Raw genomic sequence first — 22,795 nt, 5'->3', positions numbered from 1 at the left:
TTTGTGGTGGTCCTATGTGGTGCCCGGAATTGGTCTTCATGATTCTTAGCTCCTTACTTACATGTAAGGCAAAGCCTCTAAATAAGGTCGTGCCTTAACCTGATTTTCTGCTTGGGATGTAACAACGAATGCCTGCTGGTTTGAGTTTGCCTTGTTGCTCATATTCACTGCATAATGGGGAGCCTACAGAAAAATATAACCTTATTTACACTGTACAAAGCCAATTGGATTTTAGTTAACTTAATTTCTAAGCGATTACAGTTCACTAACAATGTAGGTGTGCTATAGATGCAATGCACAGGGGGTGACTTTATTTTAAACCATACAAGCTTTTTTTTATTCATGTCATTCAGGCAGCCTCGTGATAATTCACATTTCCAGCTTTCATAATGTGTTGTTCAACCACTGTTTTTTCTGCCTCCCTATTGTACTCTCACAAATCATACTCACTAATTTCTGAAAGCTTTTCATTTCTCTCTATAGGTTGTTGTTTCGTAACATTTTATACAAGAAAAGCTGCTCTTGAGGCACAGAATGCACTGCACAATATTAAAACTTTACCTGGGGTGAGTACATTTACTTTTTGATCCTAATTATTTTGTTGCCAGAAAATAGCCCTTTTGCTTGAGATGCTTATTAAGTGCCCCACATGACCTTGGTCTCTTCAAGAGAGGGTGGCAAACCTGGTGTCCTGTCCTGTAACAGTGCCAGTCCTGTAGCAATGGCATTATCTCTAAAGACAGTTGTTCTCCTGTAGAAAGTCCCTTGGCTGGAAACAGTGCTGATTCCTGCTGACTGGAGGCAGTTACTGAAGTACAAGGTAGATCCAATTTTTTTTTTTTTTACAGGAGAAGGAGGGGGAGAAACATATGGCAGAAAAACACTGGTCCACTGAGGGTTCTAGTTCCAAAAGGGAGAGAGGAAAAGACGAAATACAGCCAACTTCATTAAATGCAACCATTGTACACATGGTTTCTAAACAACCAAGTGCATTAGTGTGGTGACTGCACATTAGGGAGCCACAGAGCACAGTACCATGTTGCTGCTTGAACAGAGCCATTCCTGCCACCACCTCTGCTCGGCACCCTTTTCCTGCTGATACACTGCACTGGTGGTTAAAGCAGTTGTGCTTGTGTTAGTGAGCTAATTGTACAACCTGTATCGTATGTTATCCCATGGTAGTACAGATCTGGGTTACAGGTTTGAAGAGAAGAATATCACTGGTAATTGCATGACTTTAATGTGAAGTCTTCTTGTTCTAAAGTTTTCATCTGTTCTGCTGTTTGCAACCAAATACTTAGGGGACCAGAATGGAAAAATATAGAGTGGGGATATATTCCCCCTTGATGCATCCAAATGTTCCAGTATATGAATAGAGTGTGTGGTTACAGACACAAGAACAAATTATACAGCACTGTATAAATAAATGGAATATTGTTTGGACTGGCAGTTATGATGGATGGTTATGGACTGATGGCCAATATCTTTTTGAGTTCCTAGATGCCATATGTGAAATCAGACAATATGTGTTTGAAAACTTCATGTCTGGCTGGCCCACTTTATGCAGGTCCGGTTAGAAAAGTTACCTCATCTGTCGTGAAAGTGACCAACATGAAAATGTTGGATAGTTACCCATGAGCCGTGCTAATTCACAGAGGTAGAATGGAATTCTTCCCTCATTTGAAAGTGGAAATGCTGGAAGCAGTGGGAGGAAATCTGCAATGACCAGCTAGCTACAGGAAAATCAATGAAAAATTGTGCCACTTCAGATTTCAGTAAATTTTTCCAGGGTTGATGTCAAGTCTTGTAGTGGCAGTTTCAGCTTTTGAGGATGTACAGGATGATATGCCATCACTGGACAGAAAAGAAAGTGTTGAGGGAGCTCTGGAGCTCCAGCCACATCACAGCATCCCTTGGCTCTGCAGCTCCAGTTGTTGGTTCCCATTCCCACTGCCAGAACATGATGAGCCCTTTGGATGAATGCTCTCTAACCCAATTCAGCTAATGTTGCAGTTAACCCAGCTCATTGTGTAACTGCTCTCCAATGTGCTTTCAGTTGTTTTCAGCTGTGCTGAGTGGGATGGGCACAACAATGGAAGTGGTCCTGAGCTGCTGCAGCATCTCTGTGTGTGTGAGCCCTGCCCTGGAGCCCCACAGTCGATCTGTACATCACTCTCCTCTGCAGCAAGAAAACTCCTTTTGTTTGCACCTCTCCTTCCTAAGCCCCAGAGCTGGCTGCTCTGCTCTGAAAGGTCGTGGTTAAACCAGCAGTTGACTCAGAGGGGTAGCCTCCTTTCCTTCCCCGTGTACAAGTAGCAAAACAAGCTCAACTTTGCAGAGCTTCTTACTTCGGCAGGGCAGCATTTTCTCCTCTTTATAGCTAAGGAACATGCCACAGTTAGAGAGGCTGCTGCACCTTTTTTTTTTTCTTTTTTTTTTTTTTTAATAGAGATCAAAACTATAACATTTTTTCCAATGCTGAATCTAGCTCTTGGTCTTTTAAAATGTATCTTTTTTAAGCTCTGTTTTTCCATCTTGAATGTGAAGTTACAAACTTTTCTTCTAAGAAAAAGTGAAAATTACATTCCTGTGACTCTTGGGTATGGGCTGATCTGATCCTGATGCTGCCTGAGATGTTAAGATTTTATTTTGAGAGGAGTTGTTACGCCTAATTCTTAAAGGCACATCTCTAATAAAGAGACTCAAACAGCTCATTACACTAAAGAAAATTAACCATATATTATATAACAGATTCTATATTTTGAATGTGCTATAGGCTGACATTCAACATAAATTGCAATGCTGTTATGATTTAGCAGAATATTCCCAAAATAACCTTGTTTATGCAAGCTATAAAGTTATGGCATACGTGCTGAAGCACTTCAGTAGAGCAGGATTCTCCTTCTATGAATTTTAGCGACTTCCATGCTGTTAGATCTGGCCCACTAAGCAGCTTTCCGTGAGCTAGCAGGGATTGGTAGTGGATAGCCTGTGTGTGAAACAGTCTCTTTCAGAGCAAATGGAAGCAATCATCTGTCAAGGCTACAAGGGATGAATTTGGATCAGGTTCATTTGGGCATCAGCTTGCTTCCAGTAAACAAGATGTGCTGTGTAGGAGCTTCAGAAAGGAGGTGTATTTGGAAACAAAACAATCTGTGCCTTCCACTTGTGCTGAAATACAGCCATGCATCAGATAAGAAGCATCTCTGAACAACCCGGGAGAAAAACAGAGTAACAGGCGGGTGGTTAGTTTCAGATACGGAATTGTGGCAGACACAGAAGCAGGGGTGCAGCAGCTTGCCTGCATTTCACGTGTGCATAGGTATCACTCATCCTGCTGCAAAACTGTGTGCACTGAATGACTGTGAGTGGGATGTTTCTGGTTTGTCTCTTCATTTCTGAAATGCAGACTTGCTCTGTGTTGCTCAGTAAGTCAGTTTGGGATGAGCACTTACAAAGCCAAAAAAGCATTTTTGTAGCATGAAATCTATCCCGTTCTGTTTAGTTTGGGTGGGTATTTGAGCAAAGACTGCCATGCTCTGTTTCTGTATCTACTTTCTGTGTGGACCTCATGCTTAACAGAGACATGAAAACACGAAGGCTTTATCTGCTCCTTTGAACTGCAACCCTTTTAGTGGACATGAAGAAAACAAGACCAGACATAAATGATTAATGAAGAATCTTGGAAGAAAATATTGCAGGGTGCCTTGCTGTTTGATTACAAGCCTTGGAATTAGTCAACATTTCCATAATTCTAAACCAATATACACCTGTTTTCCCACTGTGATGTGAAGGCACAACTTAATTTAACAGAAACCCTGCTGTGCTAAATCTCTCATTAAATACCAAGCTAGTTCTGTAATTTAAAGTTGCAGCACCACTATTTTAACGGAATTGCCTTTGTATTATGAAATTAATAAGAAGTTAATGATGTACTTTGCTGTATTCTCTCAGCTTTTTTTTCACAGCAACAACAACAAAAAAGAAAGATAAAGAGGAAAAACATGTCACCAGCTGACATCTCAAGGCTTTTCTTGTTTTAATCATTTTCCTGAGGATAAAATTCATTTAAAGTATTTTTAAAATTTTTTTTAAAACTTTTGGCATAAGCAGGATCAAACATCTTCTTTTTACTCATGATTATTATAATCTCTCTGTTAGACATAATATTCCTTGTCACATAATGGAACTTTTATCTTTCCCCAACTATGCATTTAGATATCACTTGTCACAGTAACATTGCTACTAGGCAGAGAAAAAGATACACAGCATTTGAAAAATACAGGCATACTGATATATATGATACATATCAATGAAATAAGGACAATTGTCTTCTGTTTACTTGGCATCACAAGTAGCTTTTATGTCTTGTAAATGAGCAAAATGAATTTCTAGATATATCTTTTCAAGTATAGCATGTAAGCACATAGCTCATACCCTGACACCATAGGGATGCAATTGGCATTATTCAAGCTACAGTCAGGTTCTTCCTGCATGAATGTCAGTATGGATTCTATTCTAAAAGGCAGAGGAGAAAAAAGGGAAAACCTCAATTTGAATGCAGTAATTGGGATGAGATGTGGAACCAAGGTCTTAACTAGTCTCATCTTCATTAAGAATCTCTTGGCTTTCCTAGAGATGCTTGGTTTCTATTCCCTAAACAAAAAAATCCGGTGAATTCCTCCCATCTAAATTTATTCTGTACCTTTACTTAGATGTAATAATCACAGTCCCCCCACGCTTAAGCACACTAATATGCTGCTTTTGAAAATTGGCTTTTATGCAGAGGCTGTATGCAGAGACTGCTCTCAGCCAAGTTGGTGGCACTGGCATTTTCTAGTTTAGTTTTAACACGCATGCCAGTTTAAGAACAGAACCTATACTATTTGGCTAACTAGTTCATTGAGTAGGATTTCCTGGCAAGAAGTAACTGCAGTTGGGTGATGAGGACTGGTTTGGGCTCTTGAAACCCAGCAGCTGAATAAATGAACATTTTCATGCAGAAGATATTTGACATCAGGAATCCTTTGGTAAAGTCCTTTGGTAAAATCTAGACCCAAGTCTCTTCATAGTCTGTTTTGCATTTAGAATTAGATTCACCTGCCATGACACGGATCATTTGTTGCCTCAGTATCTTTGCTTATACCCTCATAGGAGAGGTTATCACAAAAATAATTAACAGCCTGCACTGATTAAGGTGTCAACACTCCTATGCATTTAACAGATTAATGGTTTACGTGGTTCTTATTTCAAGTGGGTATACATATTCCAAGTAGCAGCAAGCCTGTTGTATTGAAGTTCTATCCGAGAATAGGGACATTAACTGCATCAATCAATTTAATTAAGAGTGTAACAACAGAGAAATACAGTTTTGAGAAAGCTCTTCAAATTTTAACAGCAAGGTGGAGTTTGTAGGATATAACTGTCTTGTAAAATATTAATGGCCCCTTTTTTGCCAGATGTTGTCAAGGAAAAGATTTTCATTTTTAACAGTGTAAGAATCACTATGGGCTTTATGAAATGTAGTTTATGTGACAGGGAAACAGGACTGCCTTAGAGAAAGCTGTTCCCTAAGTGTTCTTAGAACCATAGAATGGCTTGGGTTGGAAGGGACCTTCAAGTCCATCCAGTTCTAGCCCTCTGTCATGGCCAGAGTTGCCACACACTACATCAGGTTAGATCAGGGCCTCATCCAACCTGGTCTTGAACACCTCCAGGGATGGGGCATCCACAGCTCCTCTGGGCAGCTGTGCCAATGCCTTACCACCCTCTGAGTAAAGAATTTCTTCCTCACATCTAATCTAACTCACACATCTAATCTCACTCTATATTCGTTTAGTTTAAAACCATTCCCCTTTGTCCTATCACTGTCAGACTGTATTATGTGATACCTGTAAAGAAACCTCAGGGATGCAGCTTTAGGGATGCAGAATAAGTGCAGCTACATTTTAAAGAACATAGGTCATTGTCCTGTTGCACAAGAGCCTTCCTTCTGCCCTATGTCAGGCTGATTGCCCGTTGGCAAAGTAACAGCCGCTTTGGGACTTTCCCTCTCCTCTGTAGACCAGCTCACATTTCACACTGTGTAAAGCAGAGGTTATTTAACCTTAATCACAATAATCTATTACAAAAGGCAGGCATCTACAATGGCTTTGTTTGGACCCCCGTACACTCACTGATAAGACAGTTTATCCAACAAGAAGCAAAAAAAAACCCCACATATATTTCTGATTTGCACTTTATAGCATGAGTTCTGTACATTTCTAATGAATATTGCACTTTCCTTTCTTGAATACCATTTTAATAACCAGCCCGCTTCTCTGCTTTAGGCTTTATGAGTTGTCAGTATATGAACATTATGTAAAAATTACCTGTAATAAAAAGGTAATCATCCAGTATGACTTGAATTATAGCCTGAATATGGGATATCAATGACTTTGAGAGATTTTGACAAACAGAAAGGGAATTTAGAGAGTAATTAAGTTAGTTAAGGGCTTGGAGTGATTGATTTATGATGACAAATTAAACTAATTCAGTGCCCATATAGCATGGCCAAGTGCTGTTTAATGAAGGATCTGAAAACTGTAGAAGTTTTTAAACGATAAAAATAACCAGATGGGAAAGGGAAGAATCCCTAGGGAGCACCTATTTCTAGGAACTGGGCTATAAGACACTGAGTGATGTTGAGAAAGTGAATCTGGCCTATTTCTTCCTTTAAAATACTTCACAAATATACCACTCAATGGTAGATTTTGTTAGCTCAGAAGAAGTTATTTTTTGTTATGCAAATACATCACTGCCACCTCTGTCCTCAAAAGATAACTTGCATTGACTTTGCTGCTTAAATAATAAATCACTATTTACACTAAATTCAAATACCTTAATAGAAAGGTTGGATTTGTGTTTACCATTATTGTGAAACACAGAACATAGCATCAGCCCTAAATTCAATTTTACCTAAAATGGTAAAAACTGACAAATTGACTTAGAAGCATAATGAAATTCCCTGTAAGCATCTGACCTTGCAGCTGAATGGCAAAATGATAGGTGTTGTGCAGGCACAGGGAGAACGATATGTTGACCAAGTGGAAACAGCTCCTCTAAATTGAGCAGAACATTTTGTTCATAATTATAGTCTCTTTCTCTCTGTGAGGGATGGGGGCCAGATTTACCTTTTATCACAGCCTGACCATTAGGATAGCTTTCTGGCATGCAGGAGAACACAGTTCACATCTACACTGGGTTACTTGTTGTAAGGATTTAACTTCCATTTACCCAGAAGAGCCATCACTGCTGGACTCGGCTGAGATTGGAAGTCTCCTTCACTCCTATTGAATCTGTTCTTTGGTGTATGAAAGCATTAATCATTCATGGGACTGAAGGAAAGCAAGTGAAAGGACTCAGTTGCCTAGTACTGAGAGCAGTGACTCAGGAACTGTAATACCTGATTATGAGTCTGTGTTCTAATGAGTAGTTTTATTATTTGTTTAGAAGATACTCACAGAATGGGGAAGTGTATGGAATAATAACCTGACAGGAGTATCCATTGACCCCAAGTCCTGGTAGGAGGAGGTAATTGTTCATCTGCCTTATTCAGGTGTTGATGCCCCATCCTAACCCTGGGGAATGTCAGGAGGACACAGAGCTGCAGAGTGGGTGGGCTAAGCTATTTCAGATCCTAGCTGTTCAAATCAGAGCCTTGATTTTTCCAGAGAAGCACGAGCACATCAGCCCAGCTGCAAATGCAGTTAGATGCAAGCTAGCTTTTTCAGATACCTCTTTTGGAGTAGCTCAGGTTTTTTTGTGCAGCTTTGTAATAATAATAATATTGGAATGGAAACTAAGTAACACATAATATTGAATTAACCTCAGGAAGTTTTCCTAATGCGAAGTCCATCCCTAAAAGGCCAAATTGCAATGACATGTGACATTGCTTTGCCTCTAATTTCCATAACTCTGGACAGTTGAGGTCAATACTCTGCAAAATATCTCTGGGTTTTACTGTCCAACTTAGAACATCTTAGCCTGCTTTTCAGTGAGGCTCGAGTATCTGTTCACAGGATATCAATTTCAAGCTGGGTAACCAAAAACCACTGGCAGGACAACTTCAGAGTGGAAAACTGCACAAAATTGAGAGGCCATTGCAAAGCTCACCAAGATTTAGGTGGGATGCTTAGCTAGGGATAATAGCCCAGGCACTCTCTTAAGCAGCAATTTATCCTCCTGCTAGTGTTAGCTGTTTTCTGTTATCCAGAACAGAAAGTACAGGTGCTTCAGTCAGCCTCATTAGCACCATGACACAAGCTATTAAAGTTGTCTTTGTAATGAAAAAATAGTTCAGGGAGTCTTCCTAGCCGTCTGACTGCTCCTACAACAATGAAATTAGAAAGGCAAATCATAAACAATGTTGCAGGCGTCAGGAAGTAACATCATTAGAGATGCCCTTGGATGCCATTTAACCTGCCTCAGTAGCAATATTTGGTGTCCGTGGAACTGAGTTATGTTATGACTAAAGAGCCAGAGCTTTGTGGCATGGTTATAACAGAAAGACTGTTTGTTCAGCATCCTTTCTGCTGTTGTGTCCAACCCTGTGCGCTATGCTGCTTCTTTCTAAAACCTATGCAGTGTGCTCTGTGGCTCCATGCATTGCCATCGGTGGGTTGAAATGTCTCATTTAGTGCTCGTGTTTCTGTGGCGGTGCCAGGAGCTGAGGCATTCTTACCTAGATTTTCCCCATCTCAGTTGGGTAATGAACCGTACAGTTTAGATGCACTGTGCTTTTGTATGTGCCAAACATGGGATTAGAGGGAAAACATGAGTTTTGTCTTCTTTGTGGTCATTAAAAATCCTATAATACTTGTTGAAAAACCAACCGAAAATGGATGACTTGACTGAACCTCCGGCTCATAGCTTACTTTGGGCAATTAAATTCTGCCTAATTAAAAATACTCTCTGCAGATCCAGAAGGATAATTGATACTTCACTCATTCTCCTAAATAAATCATCAGCTTCATCAGCTCAGATGGGAGAGCCACTGCTTTGTCTGCAGAGCAATCTTTTCTCCTTTTCCAGTCTAGAAAGCATTCAGGAATTCTCTTGGGCACAGGCATCCCTTCACTGTGCAGACATGTTCATATGATTGTTGTGGTAGACATCCAAAACATTCAGGGTCACTGAAATGTGCTGTGAATTCATACCCTGAAAAGTTTAGAAGGAGACTGCCCCAATTGCAGTGCCCCTATTTCAGACTGCCAGTGTATGCATCGAGCTATCAGCACCCTCTGAAGCAGAGAGAAAATATCATTAGTGTTATATTGCTTTTAATTATAAAGTAGTACAGTAGTGGGCAAGGCTAAAGCTTGGCTTACTTTTGGAACAGTGCATCTGTTTTGCAGCTTTGCTGAAATCAGTAATGGCTTTGCTTTTAGAATATAGCCTGAATATCTTCAGAAGCAGAGAGGAGCAGTCATTGAAAAACATGCCACCGTAACTCCCATCTATGCACAAAAGTCTCTTTCTGTTGCATTGTGCCAGTAAAGTAAAAAAGGCAAAAACTGCAAAAGAAAAAAAACATTGGACTAAACAGAGTCTTAAGCAGTGGTAAACAAAATGTGGTTTCCTTTGTGGCTGATTTTTATCCAGCTGCAGCCAAATATCAAAGTGATATCAAAGGAAAGATACCCATTAATTAATTCAGACTGACTTCACAAAGCAAGCCGGAGCTTTTGCTGATATCTGATTCTGACAACTTCCTAATCTTCACAAGTTGTCATTAAGAGTGGCATTAAAGCAGTCTGCAGTCAATCCCCGCTCTCGCCCTATTGTAGCTCGGAGATGGGCTATCTCTCAGCGCAGGAGGGGGCAGGATCTGCAAGCGAGGGTTAGAATAAGCAACTTTGCTTCTTTGCAAATGGAATTTGCAGTGTATCAGGGAATCTCATGAATACATTGCCTCTGTCATTCATGCTAGGAACGCTTGCCCAGTTCCACTTGCAACCCTTACAAGAATCTGTTGCAGTGAATGGAAATTTTCACTTCTGAAGGAAACACACGGAGGGAGGGGAAATAGAAAGAAAGGAAAGAAAAGAGCTCATGTTTAAAAGGAATAATTGGAAATCTGTAACGATCTTTTAGAAAGTATGAATAGAGCCTTATCATTGATTTCAAGATAGAGAACATAGTGAGTTGTAGAAAATAAGATTGGGGAAAATAAGACACTAATCAGAGGATAAGATTAGTTTTTAACTAAGAACTGAAAGGCAGGTACCTCCGTAAGTGAAGCTTGTAATGCCACCGTGAAAATAAACAAAACACTCTAGTGTTCCTTACTGCTGCCAGCAGCTCTCCATGGGATTACAGCCTCCTGTCGAGACTGGAGGTACGTGATACCTTTGTATTTCCATTCAGCTGTGAATGGCTCAAATGATTGAATGTGGTTTGTGTTCTAGACCATCACTTGAGCAAGTATCCACCAGACAGCGACTAATACTATTTTGTGGCCAATTTGTGACAATACCTTAGAGGAAAATGTGCTGTGTTATTATACAGTATGCTCATTTCAAATACTGCAAGAAAAACAGAGAGGATAAATGCTGTTGCGGGATTATGTTGCCAAGCATCCCCAGCAGTGTGGTTGTTTCGGTGCATTTCTTTCCTCCAGGGCCAAGTGTTTGTACTGCCCAAATGCCAGTGACAAATGGGAATTATTTTTGATTGTACACAGAATTGAGGATTTACAGTCATAAGAGGTAAAATAAAACTTAGATCAAGTATCAGGAAAAGCCGTATTTCTCCAATTAGAATAATCTTCTAAAGGAAACAAAGTTAAATCCCAGTCCTTAGAGGCGTTTGGAGTAGGAAAAAAATAGAAAATGTAAAATGGCAATAATCCTATACTGGTATTAAGTCATTTCAGATGAGTTACTGGATTTCTTCATTTCTAATTTCTACAATTGCTAAGAAGTGAAAAAAATTGCTATGCTTGTCTTGATATAGTGTCCTCCTGTTTGTATGATTAATCAAAGAAAGCAATTGCTAAGTAAGAACTACAGTTCTACAGTCAGTTTAATTGCTGTGCTTATATGCTCATGTCTGGAGGGCTCTGTTGGGTTGCTCAAGCAAGCATGTCCCTTGCCTCTGGTGACCCCATCTATTTTACAAAGAAAACACAGATTGATCACAGTTTAGAAGGGGGCATGATAGCCCTCATGTCTGGCACTTGTCTTCCTCCCTGTTTACATGAGAACCAAAAATAGAGGGTGTGAATTGGTGAATATTTCCCTTCTTCATCCATGCTGTCTTCCCCTCTGCTTTCCTTGCCCTCTGCTATTTCGTCAAGTCGCAACAGCCCTAGGGCCGAATTAGCCCAGTTCAGAAAAAATAGAGTAGACTCAGGAACTGGGAGTTCAGTATTCCCAATAGCTCAAAACACAGCCTCTGGAGCAGGTAAGATGAATGATGAAAGAGCTTTTAGCTCCACTGGTTTTACCAGAGGACCTTCCTGATAGTTCTCCTTGGACTCCAGCTGTTCCACCTGAAGCCATCTCTGCAAAGAGATTTCTTTGACCTTTAGGCAGTTTGTGCATGAAGATGTTACTCCTGGGGCATAATGCAGAGAAAACTTCTAAATGAGTAGGAAAGCAATATGAAGAACAAGTAAGGGAAGACAACTTTTCACATGCTGGCATTTATAGTCACAAAATGAAGCATGTTGGTTTATTTTTTTTTCAAGGCAATCAGGGGCCCAGTCTCTGGAAAAATGCATGAAGGTTCATATTCAGGGTGAGGTGCTAATATAGAACTTTACAAATGGGTGGAGGAAGGCTGATTTTGGCCTTATTGTTACTGATACTGTCCCTTTTACTAACGAAAACTTAATCACAGCTCTGTCCAAATAGCACAGCCAGCTGGAACTGACTAATTCTTCTGCTAATGTTGCCCATTTAATTTTTTTAACTTCCCAAGCACATATTGAAAGCAATACTTAAATACATTGTAATTCCATAAAATTAGCTGTATGAGTACATAGTATATGTTTAATATTGGTAAAACAATATTGTCTTTACTCCAAAGAAAGCACTAGCAAAACACATTATATATATAGGTGCTGAAAAATTGGAGAGAATGAGTTCATAGAGTGGTTCAAAATGACATTGTTACTTGACAAAATGTTCTTACTGCTGTATATATATACACAACTGGACATTTTTTCATGTGGATGGTGTGTGTCCTTGCAGCTGGAGACTGCAGTAACCTTCTGTTTTCATATGTGGATAAAATATTGAGCTATCTCTTTCAGTCATTCTCCACAGCCAGATTATTTCACCACTGCAGAGTATTGGCATAACATTGACAGCTTTTATTTGGATGCTGATACTGGATAGTTGTGGAAAATTCCTGTAACTTCAGCTCATGGACAACTTGAATAGAATTTACGAGCCATGTCCTCATTTGGCATAAAATACTATGGCTCCACTGGTTTAACAATAAAGCTGTTCTATTTACCCAGCTGATCTCAGTCAGGAGAGAAGAATTTTTGACATCTTCATTCAAAATCCCTTTCCTACCTGAATGTTTTGGCTATTCTCCACAATATTTAAATAGACAAGTAGTTTGGAGCCCATAGGTGACCTTTGAAGAATTCTGTATTAGTTTGCTAACAGGGATAAATGTGACCAATGGGCTGTGACTGCTGGAGAGGTGGGAGTTGTGAATAAAAAAAAGTATTCTAGACTCAGAACTACCCTGAGCCTTTTCTAAATCAAAACTACAGCAGCACCGCATCATTGGTGCCAACTCTTTATATAATTTGTACTCTCTGCTCTAATTTAAAAGGTAGTGTTTCAATAGATGGTATAATTTGGATCCTTTGGGGGCTTATCTTTAGACCTACCTCAATCACACTTTTTAACTATAAGATATTCTTGCTGTTACATTGTACTGCAAATATGAAAGCTTTCCAGCAAGAATTTTAAAAAAGCTTTACATAAGAAGTCCCATAACCTAGAATTTGAGTTTTATGCCAAATATTAGACTCTAGTTTCTATCAGAAGAGACCAAGTGCGTTGTTGGATCAAGGTGACCTTATATACTGCAGAAAGAGTCAGGCCGAAGATACACTTTTTAAATGAACAGAAAAATCTGTGATGTGAAACTGGGGGAGCGGTAAAAGCTGATTTCTCTTTCATTGAATGAAAGCCAAAAATTGAGAACCTAACGTTGTGAAAGAAATAGTGGAGCCCCTGTCCTTGCTTTCTTGCTTTTCTGAAGCGTTGCTGTCGCTGGTCATTCCCTTTAAAGGGTTATTTCCTGAATTTCATCTTGGCAAAGGTAGAGGATATTGCTGAGCGTAATCACATGGTGTTTTCCCAGAGCATAGTTCACAGAGGAGACAGTACACGCAAAGTACAGAGCTGCATAAATCTTAAAATAACACTTCTGCAAAACAAGCATTTAATATCCTGGTAGCTATGCTCTCAGTCACAGCTGAGTTTGTTGTTTTGTTTTACAAAAGATACTGCACGTTTTTTAAAACCTTTCATTTGAACTAAATTTCCTCATGGCCATCAGTAGTCTGAAAGAGAATCTATTTCATTTCAACTTTGTTTGGGATTGCATTTTGGGTGGGGAAGAAGAGGGAAGAGGATTGTTTTGTTTTCTTGATGATTTTCTGAATGTCATTCTACATGTTCATGTGGAATCAGAGGGATTTATGTGGAAAGAATGAGTTTTCATGTGGACCAGATTCAAACGTTAGCACCCTAAATGGTGTTTGCAGCCTGAGCTGCTTGAAGGTTCCAATTCGGCAGCAGGAAAGGTTTTTTAAGATGGAAATTTGGACAGTTGAAATTGAAAACCTGTGGCAACATCATCTTGAGTATACAAAGATACTGAAGTTGTTACTGTGAAGAGCGAATGTCCCTGAGCAATAGGAGCCAGTGCATCCTAAGCAGAGGATTTGACTTGTGCTAGGAAAAGAGAAGTGAAATGTGCCTCTCCAGACCACTTAAGTAAGCAGAAGCTTCTGCCATGATTCTTCCCCATCTGAGAGCCTCTGTTTCGTTCTCATTCAGAGGCTGGGAGGTGATGAGCTAATACGTACCGTGTTTTGGCTTTGCTCTGGTTCTGTTTTCCAAATACTAATACTGAGGAGTGGAGGTGTGTTTCTCTTAGATTACAAGGAAAAATACTTCTTCTTAAGTCTCAGCCTTCTGCTGGCTTCTGAAAGACATGCCAAAACCTGAATTAGGAAAATGGAAGAAAGTACGACTGCAGAACACTTGAGTCATGTCCAGTGAGACACTGACTTTAAGACTTGTGTCATTCCGGGAACTGAGTCCTGACATCTTAAGTCATACTGGGCAAATCTACACAATGCAGTGCAAGGCAGCATTAGTTATTAGCTCTGATCCCCAAACTGTGAAGGCTTGGCTGGTGTGTGGTTCTCCCAGCTATCCTGGAATAGTGCTTCAGGTTCTTCTGTTACTTCTAGGGCAGAATATCTAGGGAGTAGTACTGTAAAAATAATACTCTTGCACAAATTGTATCTGTTCATCACTACCTTACCTACACTTGGTCATAAAACTACAAGATTTTGTTTTGAGAGATTTAACTTTCATCACAGAATGACTCTAAATGAATCATATATAGCCTCTCTGCCTTTTTCCCCCCACCATCTTCCTTTCTGCTAGAAAGAGATAGCAGCAGCAAGTACCTCACAGTTGTGTTAGGAGGAAATATCAATTAGAGTGTGAGGAGCTCGGGCTCTGCTGCTGTGAGGCCAGCATGGCTGCATCCCTTCATTCTAGTCCACACCAAGCCACGCTGCATGGCTCCAGGCAAATCACTGCTTCGCTGTGCTTCGTTTCCTGCTCTGAGACATGGACAGTAATTTGGCTTCTCACAGTTTCCTTGGATTGGTGTTAAAACTCAGTCAAATAATGTCGTGGAGACACTTTGTTATCTTCTCATGCCTTATCGTTTTAGTGCAAACGGAAAAAAAATGCTGGCATGCAAACTTCAATTGGCAAAATGTCAACAAAAGTTATTGCTGCTGCAGATGAGATGGATAACTCTTGCTGTTAAAATAATATCTGGTGTTTTGCTCAGATGTTTAATGGGTTTGCTTTTTAAGCATGGATGATGCAAAATATCCCCAGGGCATTATTCCAAACAAGATGTAGAATCCCACTTAATGTCTATTTTTAGGATTGAATAGGTTCTGTAAAGGCTCATTTGTTTGAAGAAAAGATATTTAATCACTTCAGTTTGCGCGTGATTTTGAGGAGAGAAATTTTGTCGTACCTCCCCTTCCTTATCTTCACTCCACTTGGCTTGCATGTGTCCTGGAATTGTTGCCATTTGTGTGGGTGGTAGGAAATAAAGGAATTAAATAAATGGATTAGAACTGCTAGCTGAGCAACAGTAGTTATTTGTACATTACCAAGTTAAGTTGTCACTTCTAAGACTGCCAAATTATTCATTTCTATATGGGGCTACAGTTTTTAAAGAAGATAGTGTTATAGGCTAATTAGTAAACTTAAGGGAGGAGCAGCAGCAGCAGGATGTAGAGGTGACTGTGGAAATAATTGTTAGAAGTTTATTATTTTAAAGTATGGCACTGTTTTTTACTCACTTAAGCTAATGTACAGCTTAACTTGAATGTAAAAAATGGAATGTGGTTGGTTGCAAATGACTGGCTTGGAAAACTTCCAAAAGTTATTGAATTTCAGCAGTTCCACTGTTCTCCCAGAAAAGGAACAACTTGTTTTAAGCAAGCTATATGCTTGTTTCTGTGCTCTGAACAGAAAATAATGATGTTATGCATTACTTCATGAACTATATTTGGCACCCAATAGCAATACTCATTTTCTTTCGCTTCTCTTCATCCCTAACTTCCTCCCTCTCCTTCTCTCTAAAAATACATACATAGGTATGCCTGACAGTAGTCTAGAAGACCATATTCTTCTACGATTAAAACTGTATAAATATCTAACAAGATTTAAGTCCCTTATACTTGAATTTATGAAAGAATGGCAGCAAACAATCTTTGAGATACTCCTTTACTCAGGTAGTTACATCTACTGCTTTGCATTTGTTCATTAGACTGTATATGATGCACACAAATTTAAACTCCTTCTACACATGAATAAGGCAAATGATATAAAACAGTACTGGGAATCTGAAGTCCGTCTGTGCTTTGGTCTCCATGCCAATTAACAGTTTCCCATCCAATGTGTGGGCATGTCTGGGAGAATCATGTGGGTTGGGCACTGTTTCCAGTAGGCAGTGTGGACAAGGACATCCTACTTGGAGAGGAAGGAGAGTTATAGCTGTGCAAATGCAAGCTGTGTGTAAGCACTTCTCTTAAGAGCCAGAGAGCAGTCCCTTGCCTCTTTTATTCAGTAGAATTTATTTGGCCTAAGAGACTGTCCCCAGTTCCTGGAGAAAACACTGAAGCTGTGGGCAGATATTGACTGTGTAATTCAAGTTAGTTTGACCCTGGAGAAGTCATTCTAAACCGTTCTCTGTGATAGGAAAATACACCTCTTTCACTTCTGGGAAACTTGTATTACTTGTGAGTCAAAAGGCTTTAAAACAGCAAAACAAATTTCTGTTGAAGTGATAACATCTTTATCAATGACATCGATGAGGGAATTGAGTGCACCCTCAGCAAGTTTGCTGACGACACCAAGCTGAGTGGTGCGGTTGATACGGTGGAAGGAAGGGATGCCATTCAGAGGGACCTCGACAGGCTGGAAAGCTGGGCTCGGGTGAACCTAATGAGGTTCAACACGGCAAAGTGCAAGGTTTTGCATTTGGGCCGGAAGAACCCCAGGCACCCGTACAAGCTGGGAGGAGTGGTCCTTGAGAGCAGCTCGGCAGAGAAGGACCTGGGGGTCCTGATGGACGAGAGACTCAACATGAGCCAGCAGTGCGCTCTGGCAGCTCGAAAGGCAAATGGGATCCTGGGCTCCATCAGGAGAGGGGTGGTCAGCAGGGACAGGGAGGTGATTGTCCCTCTCTACTCGGCTCTTGTGAGGCCCCATCTGGAGTACTGTGTCCAGGTGTGGAGCCCTCAGTACAAGAAAGACATGGAGATTTTGGAAAGGGTCCAGAGGAGGGCGACTAAGATGATCAGGGGGCTAGAGCACCTCCCCTATGAGGACAGGCTGAGGGAGTTGGGCTTGTTCAGCCTGGAGAAGAGAAGGCTGCGGGGCGACCTCATTGCAGCCTATCAATACCTGAAGGGAACCTACACCCAGGAGGGGAGTAAACTCTTCATAAGGGCTGACAATAGCAGGACTAGGGGAAATGGATCCAAGTTGAAGGAGGGAAGATTTAGGTTGGATGTTAGGGGGAAGTTCTTTACGAGGAGAGTGGTTAGGCCCTGGAACGGGCTGCCCAGGGAGGTTGTGGATGCCCCGTCCCTGGACGTGTTCAAGGCCAGGTTGGACGGGGTCCTGGGCAACCTGATCTAAATGTGTATGTTTGGTGGCCCTGCTAGGCAGGGGGGTTGGAACTACATGATCCTTGAGGTCCCTTCCAACCCGGGTGATTCTGTGATTCTGTGATTCTGTGATATGAGAAATATGATCAAGAGATCCTCCAAAAGGACCCTGCTGAGAAACTTGGGAGCCAAGAGCTAAAATGGGGGCTGGGAGGCCAAGGTGTCTGTACGTGGTAACCCAGAAAGACAAAGACACTGAAAATTATTTAATTCTCTGGTGCTTGTGAACCATTTTTCCTTTTTCCCTCAGTTTTTTGGTTGGTTCATACTTTCCTTTCTGACCTCCAGATTTGATGAAGGTGTTCTGGAAAGTGGTAGGTAGAAATTTGGTTTCTCAGTTTCCTTGCACTATTGTTCTAATTCATCTGGATGCACTAATTGCCAGCCTGAAGAAGTTTTTATATTCATTTCAAGTCTAGAGTCTTCCCATCCTCTTCAGTGCTGGAGCCTCATTGGTCACTTTTCTTTCCCTATGCCCTTAGCTTGTCTCTGCTGCTCCTTATAATTTTTGTCAGCATTTTCCTACTGGTTTCAAAAAGTCCATATATCTATTATTCTTCCCCCAAGAAGAATATTAGGGCCTTCTGAAGGTCTGACATCTCTCTCCCCCAATCTCTCCTACCATTCTTTGATTCTGAGATGTGTAAAATGTGAAGAAAGTCCCCTTTGGCTCCAACAGTGATTGATTATAGCAAGAATCAAGTCCCAAAGTGCTAGAAATGACAAGTTGCATGCAGGTTGTCATCATTTAATCCTATTGCAGTTTATGTGGTCTGAATGAAGTCATCCAAGTACTTTAAATTTACCCTCAGGTTGGGAGAAGGTTGAGCTTGTGTTTTGTTTCTGGTCTGTGACGTGATCTGTGATGGTGACAGGTAAGGGACAAACTGAGCTAGGGCACAGCTAGACACGTATAGCCATAGCAAATAACAGAGAAGAGAGGAAGGGGACAGGTCTGAAGAGGGCTGAGAGCTCTAGAAATCTGCAGGCCACTTTAAGGGATTGAAGAAAGCTGATGAAGAATTGTAAGACATCTCCAATGTGGAGTCGTGGATGACATCCTCCGCACACACTCCCTAAGTTCCCTTGTTGTTCAAAGGACTTTTAGGTGGTGATATCTGAATGAAGTGCTAAGGCACTGGTAAAGGCACAGGCAGGTTTATGTTTGTTCAGAGTCCTTCCTTGATGGGGGCTTTTCTTCCCTTGAGGCATCAGGAATAATGCAAGCAAGCTGAGGCCTGTGCAATCTGCAGTGGCAGGAATAGAGAATCAAATCTGCTAATAGGTGTACTAATCATGCATGAAGGTGTTGTTGTAATGGATCATAAAATAATGATTTTTCATAGTCTAATTACATGGCCAGATTTTCTGAGGTGCTGAAGGTACTGAAATTTCAGACTCAACACAACTGCAGCAAACTGAGCCCATCAGCTCCTTTTATTTCCTTTTATTATTATTATTTCATTTAAAGGTATTTCCCAATTTTGAATCACTACCATCCTCTTTAAAACAGCGATACTCACATATATAATAAAATACCTCTTATTACACCACTGCATATCATTTAAAGTGTTGACTTCCTTAGCCTACAAACCTCACTTGTCTCACATCAAGTTCTGTTCATAAGGAGCCTTTAGCCTGCCTAGTACATCTGAGAGACCATTTCCCCTTAGAAAATGAGTGGAAAGCAGGTGCCCATCCTTCCACTAAGCATATTGACAAGTGGAAAATGAGATTTAGGTAATCTCTGGTAAGATGGTGGTGGCTCACTCCATGCCAATGATGGCCCTGCCTGGGCAGAATTCTTCCCAACTCACCCCAAGAGCTTGGTGCTTAAGATTGCACCTGATTCTCAACATCCTGTGAATAAATAAAAGGAGCTGTAAGCTGATGTTGTCGTGCAATGTGAAAGCACACAATAGTAATCACAGCTAATGACTCTGCTAAATGCTAGGCTGCACACACCTCCTTGTTTGGTGTTTGTTTTGTATACAGAAGGTAACATCGGCTGAATAACGAGGATGCCAAGTTACAGATGGGGTTGTGGAATCATATTTGACAGCCGATTAGAGTAATCTGACAGAAATGATGACTTAATCACCACGACAGACTCCAAATTCCCAGATAGAATTCCACCCAGGTTAATCTAATTTCCTTGCAATATTTTTGCCAGAAATAGACTCTTAGCTGGCTTGTTTTCTCCCATGCAGATGTCACATGATTTTGACAAGAATGCAAATGGATAGCATTATTGTTGTTGAAAAGATGATGGTGAGGCTCTAAAGCTGGAGAGGATCTATGCCTTCATGTGGTTTTTTATTTGCTCTATTGTGATTTTTTTTCTCTGATTAAGTTACATTTACATACAATGATATGTATTCAGGAAGAGGTGGGAAAAAAAAGATAAAAAGTCCTCAGTTGTAGTTGTAGGCCATGGCTTGGTTCAACTGCTATACTGGACATGGCCACTGGGTGGATTTCAAGTTTTCCTTTGATCAGGATTCCATGTTTTACAATTTTTTCTTTCCCTTTCCGATTTTGGTTACCCTGTGAACCACACCAACACGCCAGTTTGGGGTGAGCCCAAGCAGGAGTGGTGACATGCATGGCCTTGGGCTTCCCGTGACCTCCATTATTGCACCAGCCTCCCATGGAGCATCTCACTGCTGATGCTGCATCATGGCACTGCCAGGCTTGGCCAACGCATCTGCCCACTGTGTTGTGAAACAGGGCTGAGGAAAGCTGAGCTGTGCTGTTACTGACTGTTCAACTGCATCCAGTAGAGCTCTCTAACATATTGCCAAGGAGGAATTATTCCTTACAGCCTGTTCTCCAGTTGGGTTGCGATAGCCCCATGCCCAGTGCTTTCTAGGAAAGCTGGCCACTCTCGGAAAGAGCTTGCCTGAGAGCTGTGCTTTTCTCTTCCATTGTAGGGTCTGAGTGCTGGATGATATTAACATGTATTTGCTGCAGTTAGTTTTCTCACTTTTCCCTATTTATTAACTGCAAATATGTATTCTCACATACTGTATTTTTATAAGCAAAGCTTTCTTCAAGCACAGAAATAAACACTTCCTGTTTTGTTGTTTTTTGGGATTTTTTTGTATGAAAACATGATACAGTGAGAAATCACTTACCTTGAGATCCATAAGTGTACAGCTTTGTGATGTATAGCTACAATAACAGCTTTCTGATAAGACGTGAAATCCTTCATTTTAGTAGATGACATGATTCTAGTGGGTGGCATCTAATTTGAAACAGGTTTATATCATCTATAATCTTTTGGAGGGGCTGAGAAAGCACAGCTATTTTATTATTTTATAGCCTACAGTTATACAAGCAAGATATAAAACACACAGATTATTTTCAGTGTTGCTCATTGTAGAGTGATAGTACCCTTTTAGCCTTTGTTTCTGCCCCTTTAATTTTCTTACTCACTGCACACCTTGCAATTCCTCTCCCTTCCCTTCCCTTCCCTTCCCTTCCCTTCCCTTCCCTTCCCTTCCCTTCCCTTCCCTTCCCTTCCCTTCCCTTCCCTTCCCTTCCCTTCCCTTCCCTTCCCTTCCCTTCCCTTCCCTTCCCTTCCCTTCCCTTCCCTTCCCTTCCCTTCCCTTCCCTTCCCTTCCCTTCCCTTCCCTTCCCTTTTCCCTTTTCCCTTTTCCCTTTTCCCTTTTCCCTTTTCCCTTTTCCCTTTTCCCTTTTCCCTGCCCTGCCCCTTTTCTCCTTTTATCTTCTCTTCTCCTCTTCTTTTTTCTTTTTCTCTCTTTTCCTTTTTCTTTTCTCTACACCTACGTTTAAATATTTTACGGGTAGAGTGCTTATAATATGTATTGTCACGGCACTTGTCTCTAGAGGTCAGCAATGAGTTCAATAATGAGATGCGAACCAGTGACTCTGTAAAACCCATTTCAGGTTATAAATGGCATGTTTTATTGAATCTAGTGTTAAAGGTTGTTAATGTATCAATTGGTGATGGTCAGGGTTAAACAAGCTTCAACATGAGCCCTCTCATGTTATCAAACTGTCAGTAACATATTTTTCCACCTTCTTTACTGAAGCCATGTTTGTGTATCACATCCATTTTACCATGGGTATTCTGCGGCTTAAACCCTTCAGGCCTGATCTGAATCTTTTATTAGTTTTGCACTGATAAAATACTGTTAAGCACAGTGGCATTCCTTCTGACATAGGCTTACTGGTGAGACTTTGGACCATGGGTTTTCAGCAGGAACCTCTGAAATCAAGTCAACGCCCAGTTGAAACATCTTGTTAAATCTTACTTCTTTCTTTGCAAACATAACAGCTTACTGATTTAATGAACTTGAAGTAATTATGCAAAACAGAAGAGGATAATTTCTGATGTGGTAACTGTGTTTGCCAGGTAACACTTATCTTTGCATAATAACCATGGTACTGTGGAAATAACCTGTGTACATGAATTTGGTCCAAAGACCTCCAGTTCAGGTGGTTTGAAAAGTGAAGGATTTTTAGCATTGTTAAAATTGCATTTATTCGAAGTATATCTAGTTAGGGGCATAAAATGCAGGTAGGCAGAGAGATAGATTCTATGTAAGGATTTGAATGGATTCTTTTCCTATAGCTTTCGTATTCCCAAATTTACAGTGAATTAGGAAGTGATGTTTCTAGTAGTTAATGGAAATTAACCTACATCCTTCTGGGCCTCTAGTATCAGGAGGCATATCTGACTACCTCATCTTTAATTTATTTGCTGCTCTTAATTGCATCTTCTTACATGCATCTGAACAACTCCATTTTATTTCCTTGATTTCTTCAACTTTATGTGGTTCTGCAGGAACACACGAGCAATGGATGCACTGCAGCAAGTGGCACCTTTTTTCCTTTCAGCTTTTGTTTTCTCAGTGGACATAGTGCATCACATTCCATGAATTTAAGGTCTCCTGCAGTTCTCAGCATATTGCTGATGCCAGGATAAATGTTAAGCACTAGTTAAAGATAGAGTACAATCTAAGTTCCCTTTTTTCTTTAAGTTAGATCAAATAAGACTGGTGGCAGACAAGTGAAGGGCTATTTAAGTCCGTTTGGGAAACAAACGATTCAAGGAGAGCAGAGCTGTTAAAATTGAAGCAAATTTATGCATCCTGGTGACTACATCAACCTTGTGGCTTTGCCTTTTCCTAAGGGAACAATAGGGAGTTTTGCAAGCAGCACAAGGAATATGTTGATTTGTAGGGGCAGAGAGCATTATGGATTTTGAATAAATCTTATGGAGATATTCATGGCAATATTTTATGTTTACTAAAGAAT

At 40.6% G+C, this 22,795-nt stretch overlaps 1 protein-coding gene across 13 annotated transcripts in view; it reads left to right on the top strand.

Moving 5' to 3' along the window:
* CELF2 (CUGBP Elav-like family member 2) overlaps positions 1-22,795 on the top strand; it is a gene marked incomplete at both ends in the record, with an annotated part of 367,040 nt that overhangs the window by 272,899 nt on the left and 71,346 nt on the right. For all 13 annotated transcript variants that reach the window (XM_079532577.1, XM_079532586.1, XM_079532587.1 and 10 more), the window contains one exon: positions 484-566. In XM_079532577.1, coding sequence (XP_079388703.1) covers positions 484-566 — 83 coding nt within the window. The remainder of the gene's footprint in view (positions 1-483; positions 567-22,795) is intronic.

Source organism: Tetrao urogallus (assembly GCF_951394365.1).
Source record: "Tetrao urogallus genome assembly, chromosome: 1".
Lineage (NCBI taxonomy): Eukaryota > Metazoa > Chordata > Aves > Galliformes > Phasianidae > Tetrao > Tetrao urogallus.
The sequence above is the reverse complement of the archived record's forward strand: the minus strand, read 5'-3'. Positions and strand labels throughout refer to the sequence as shown.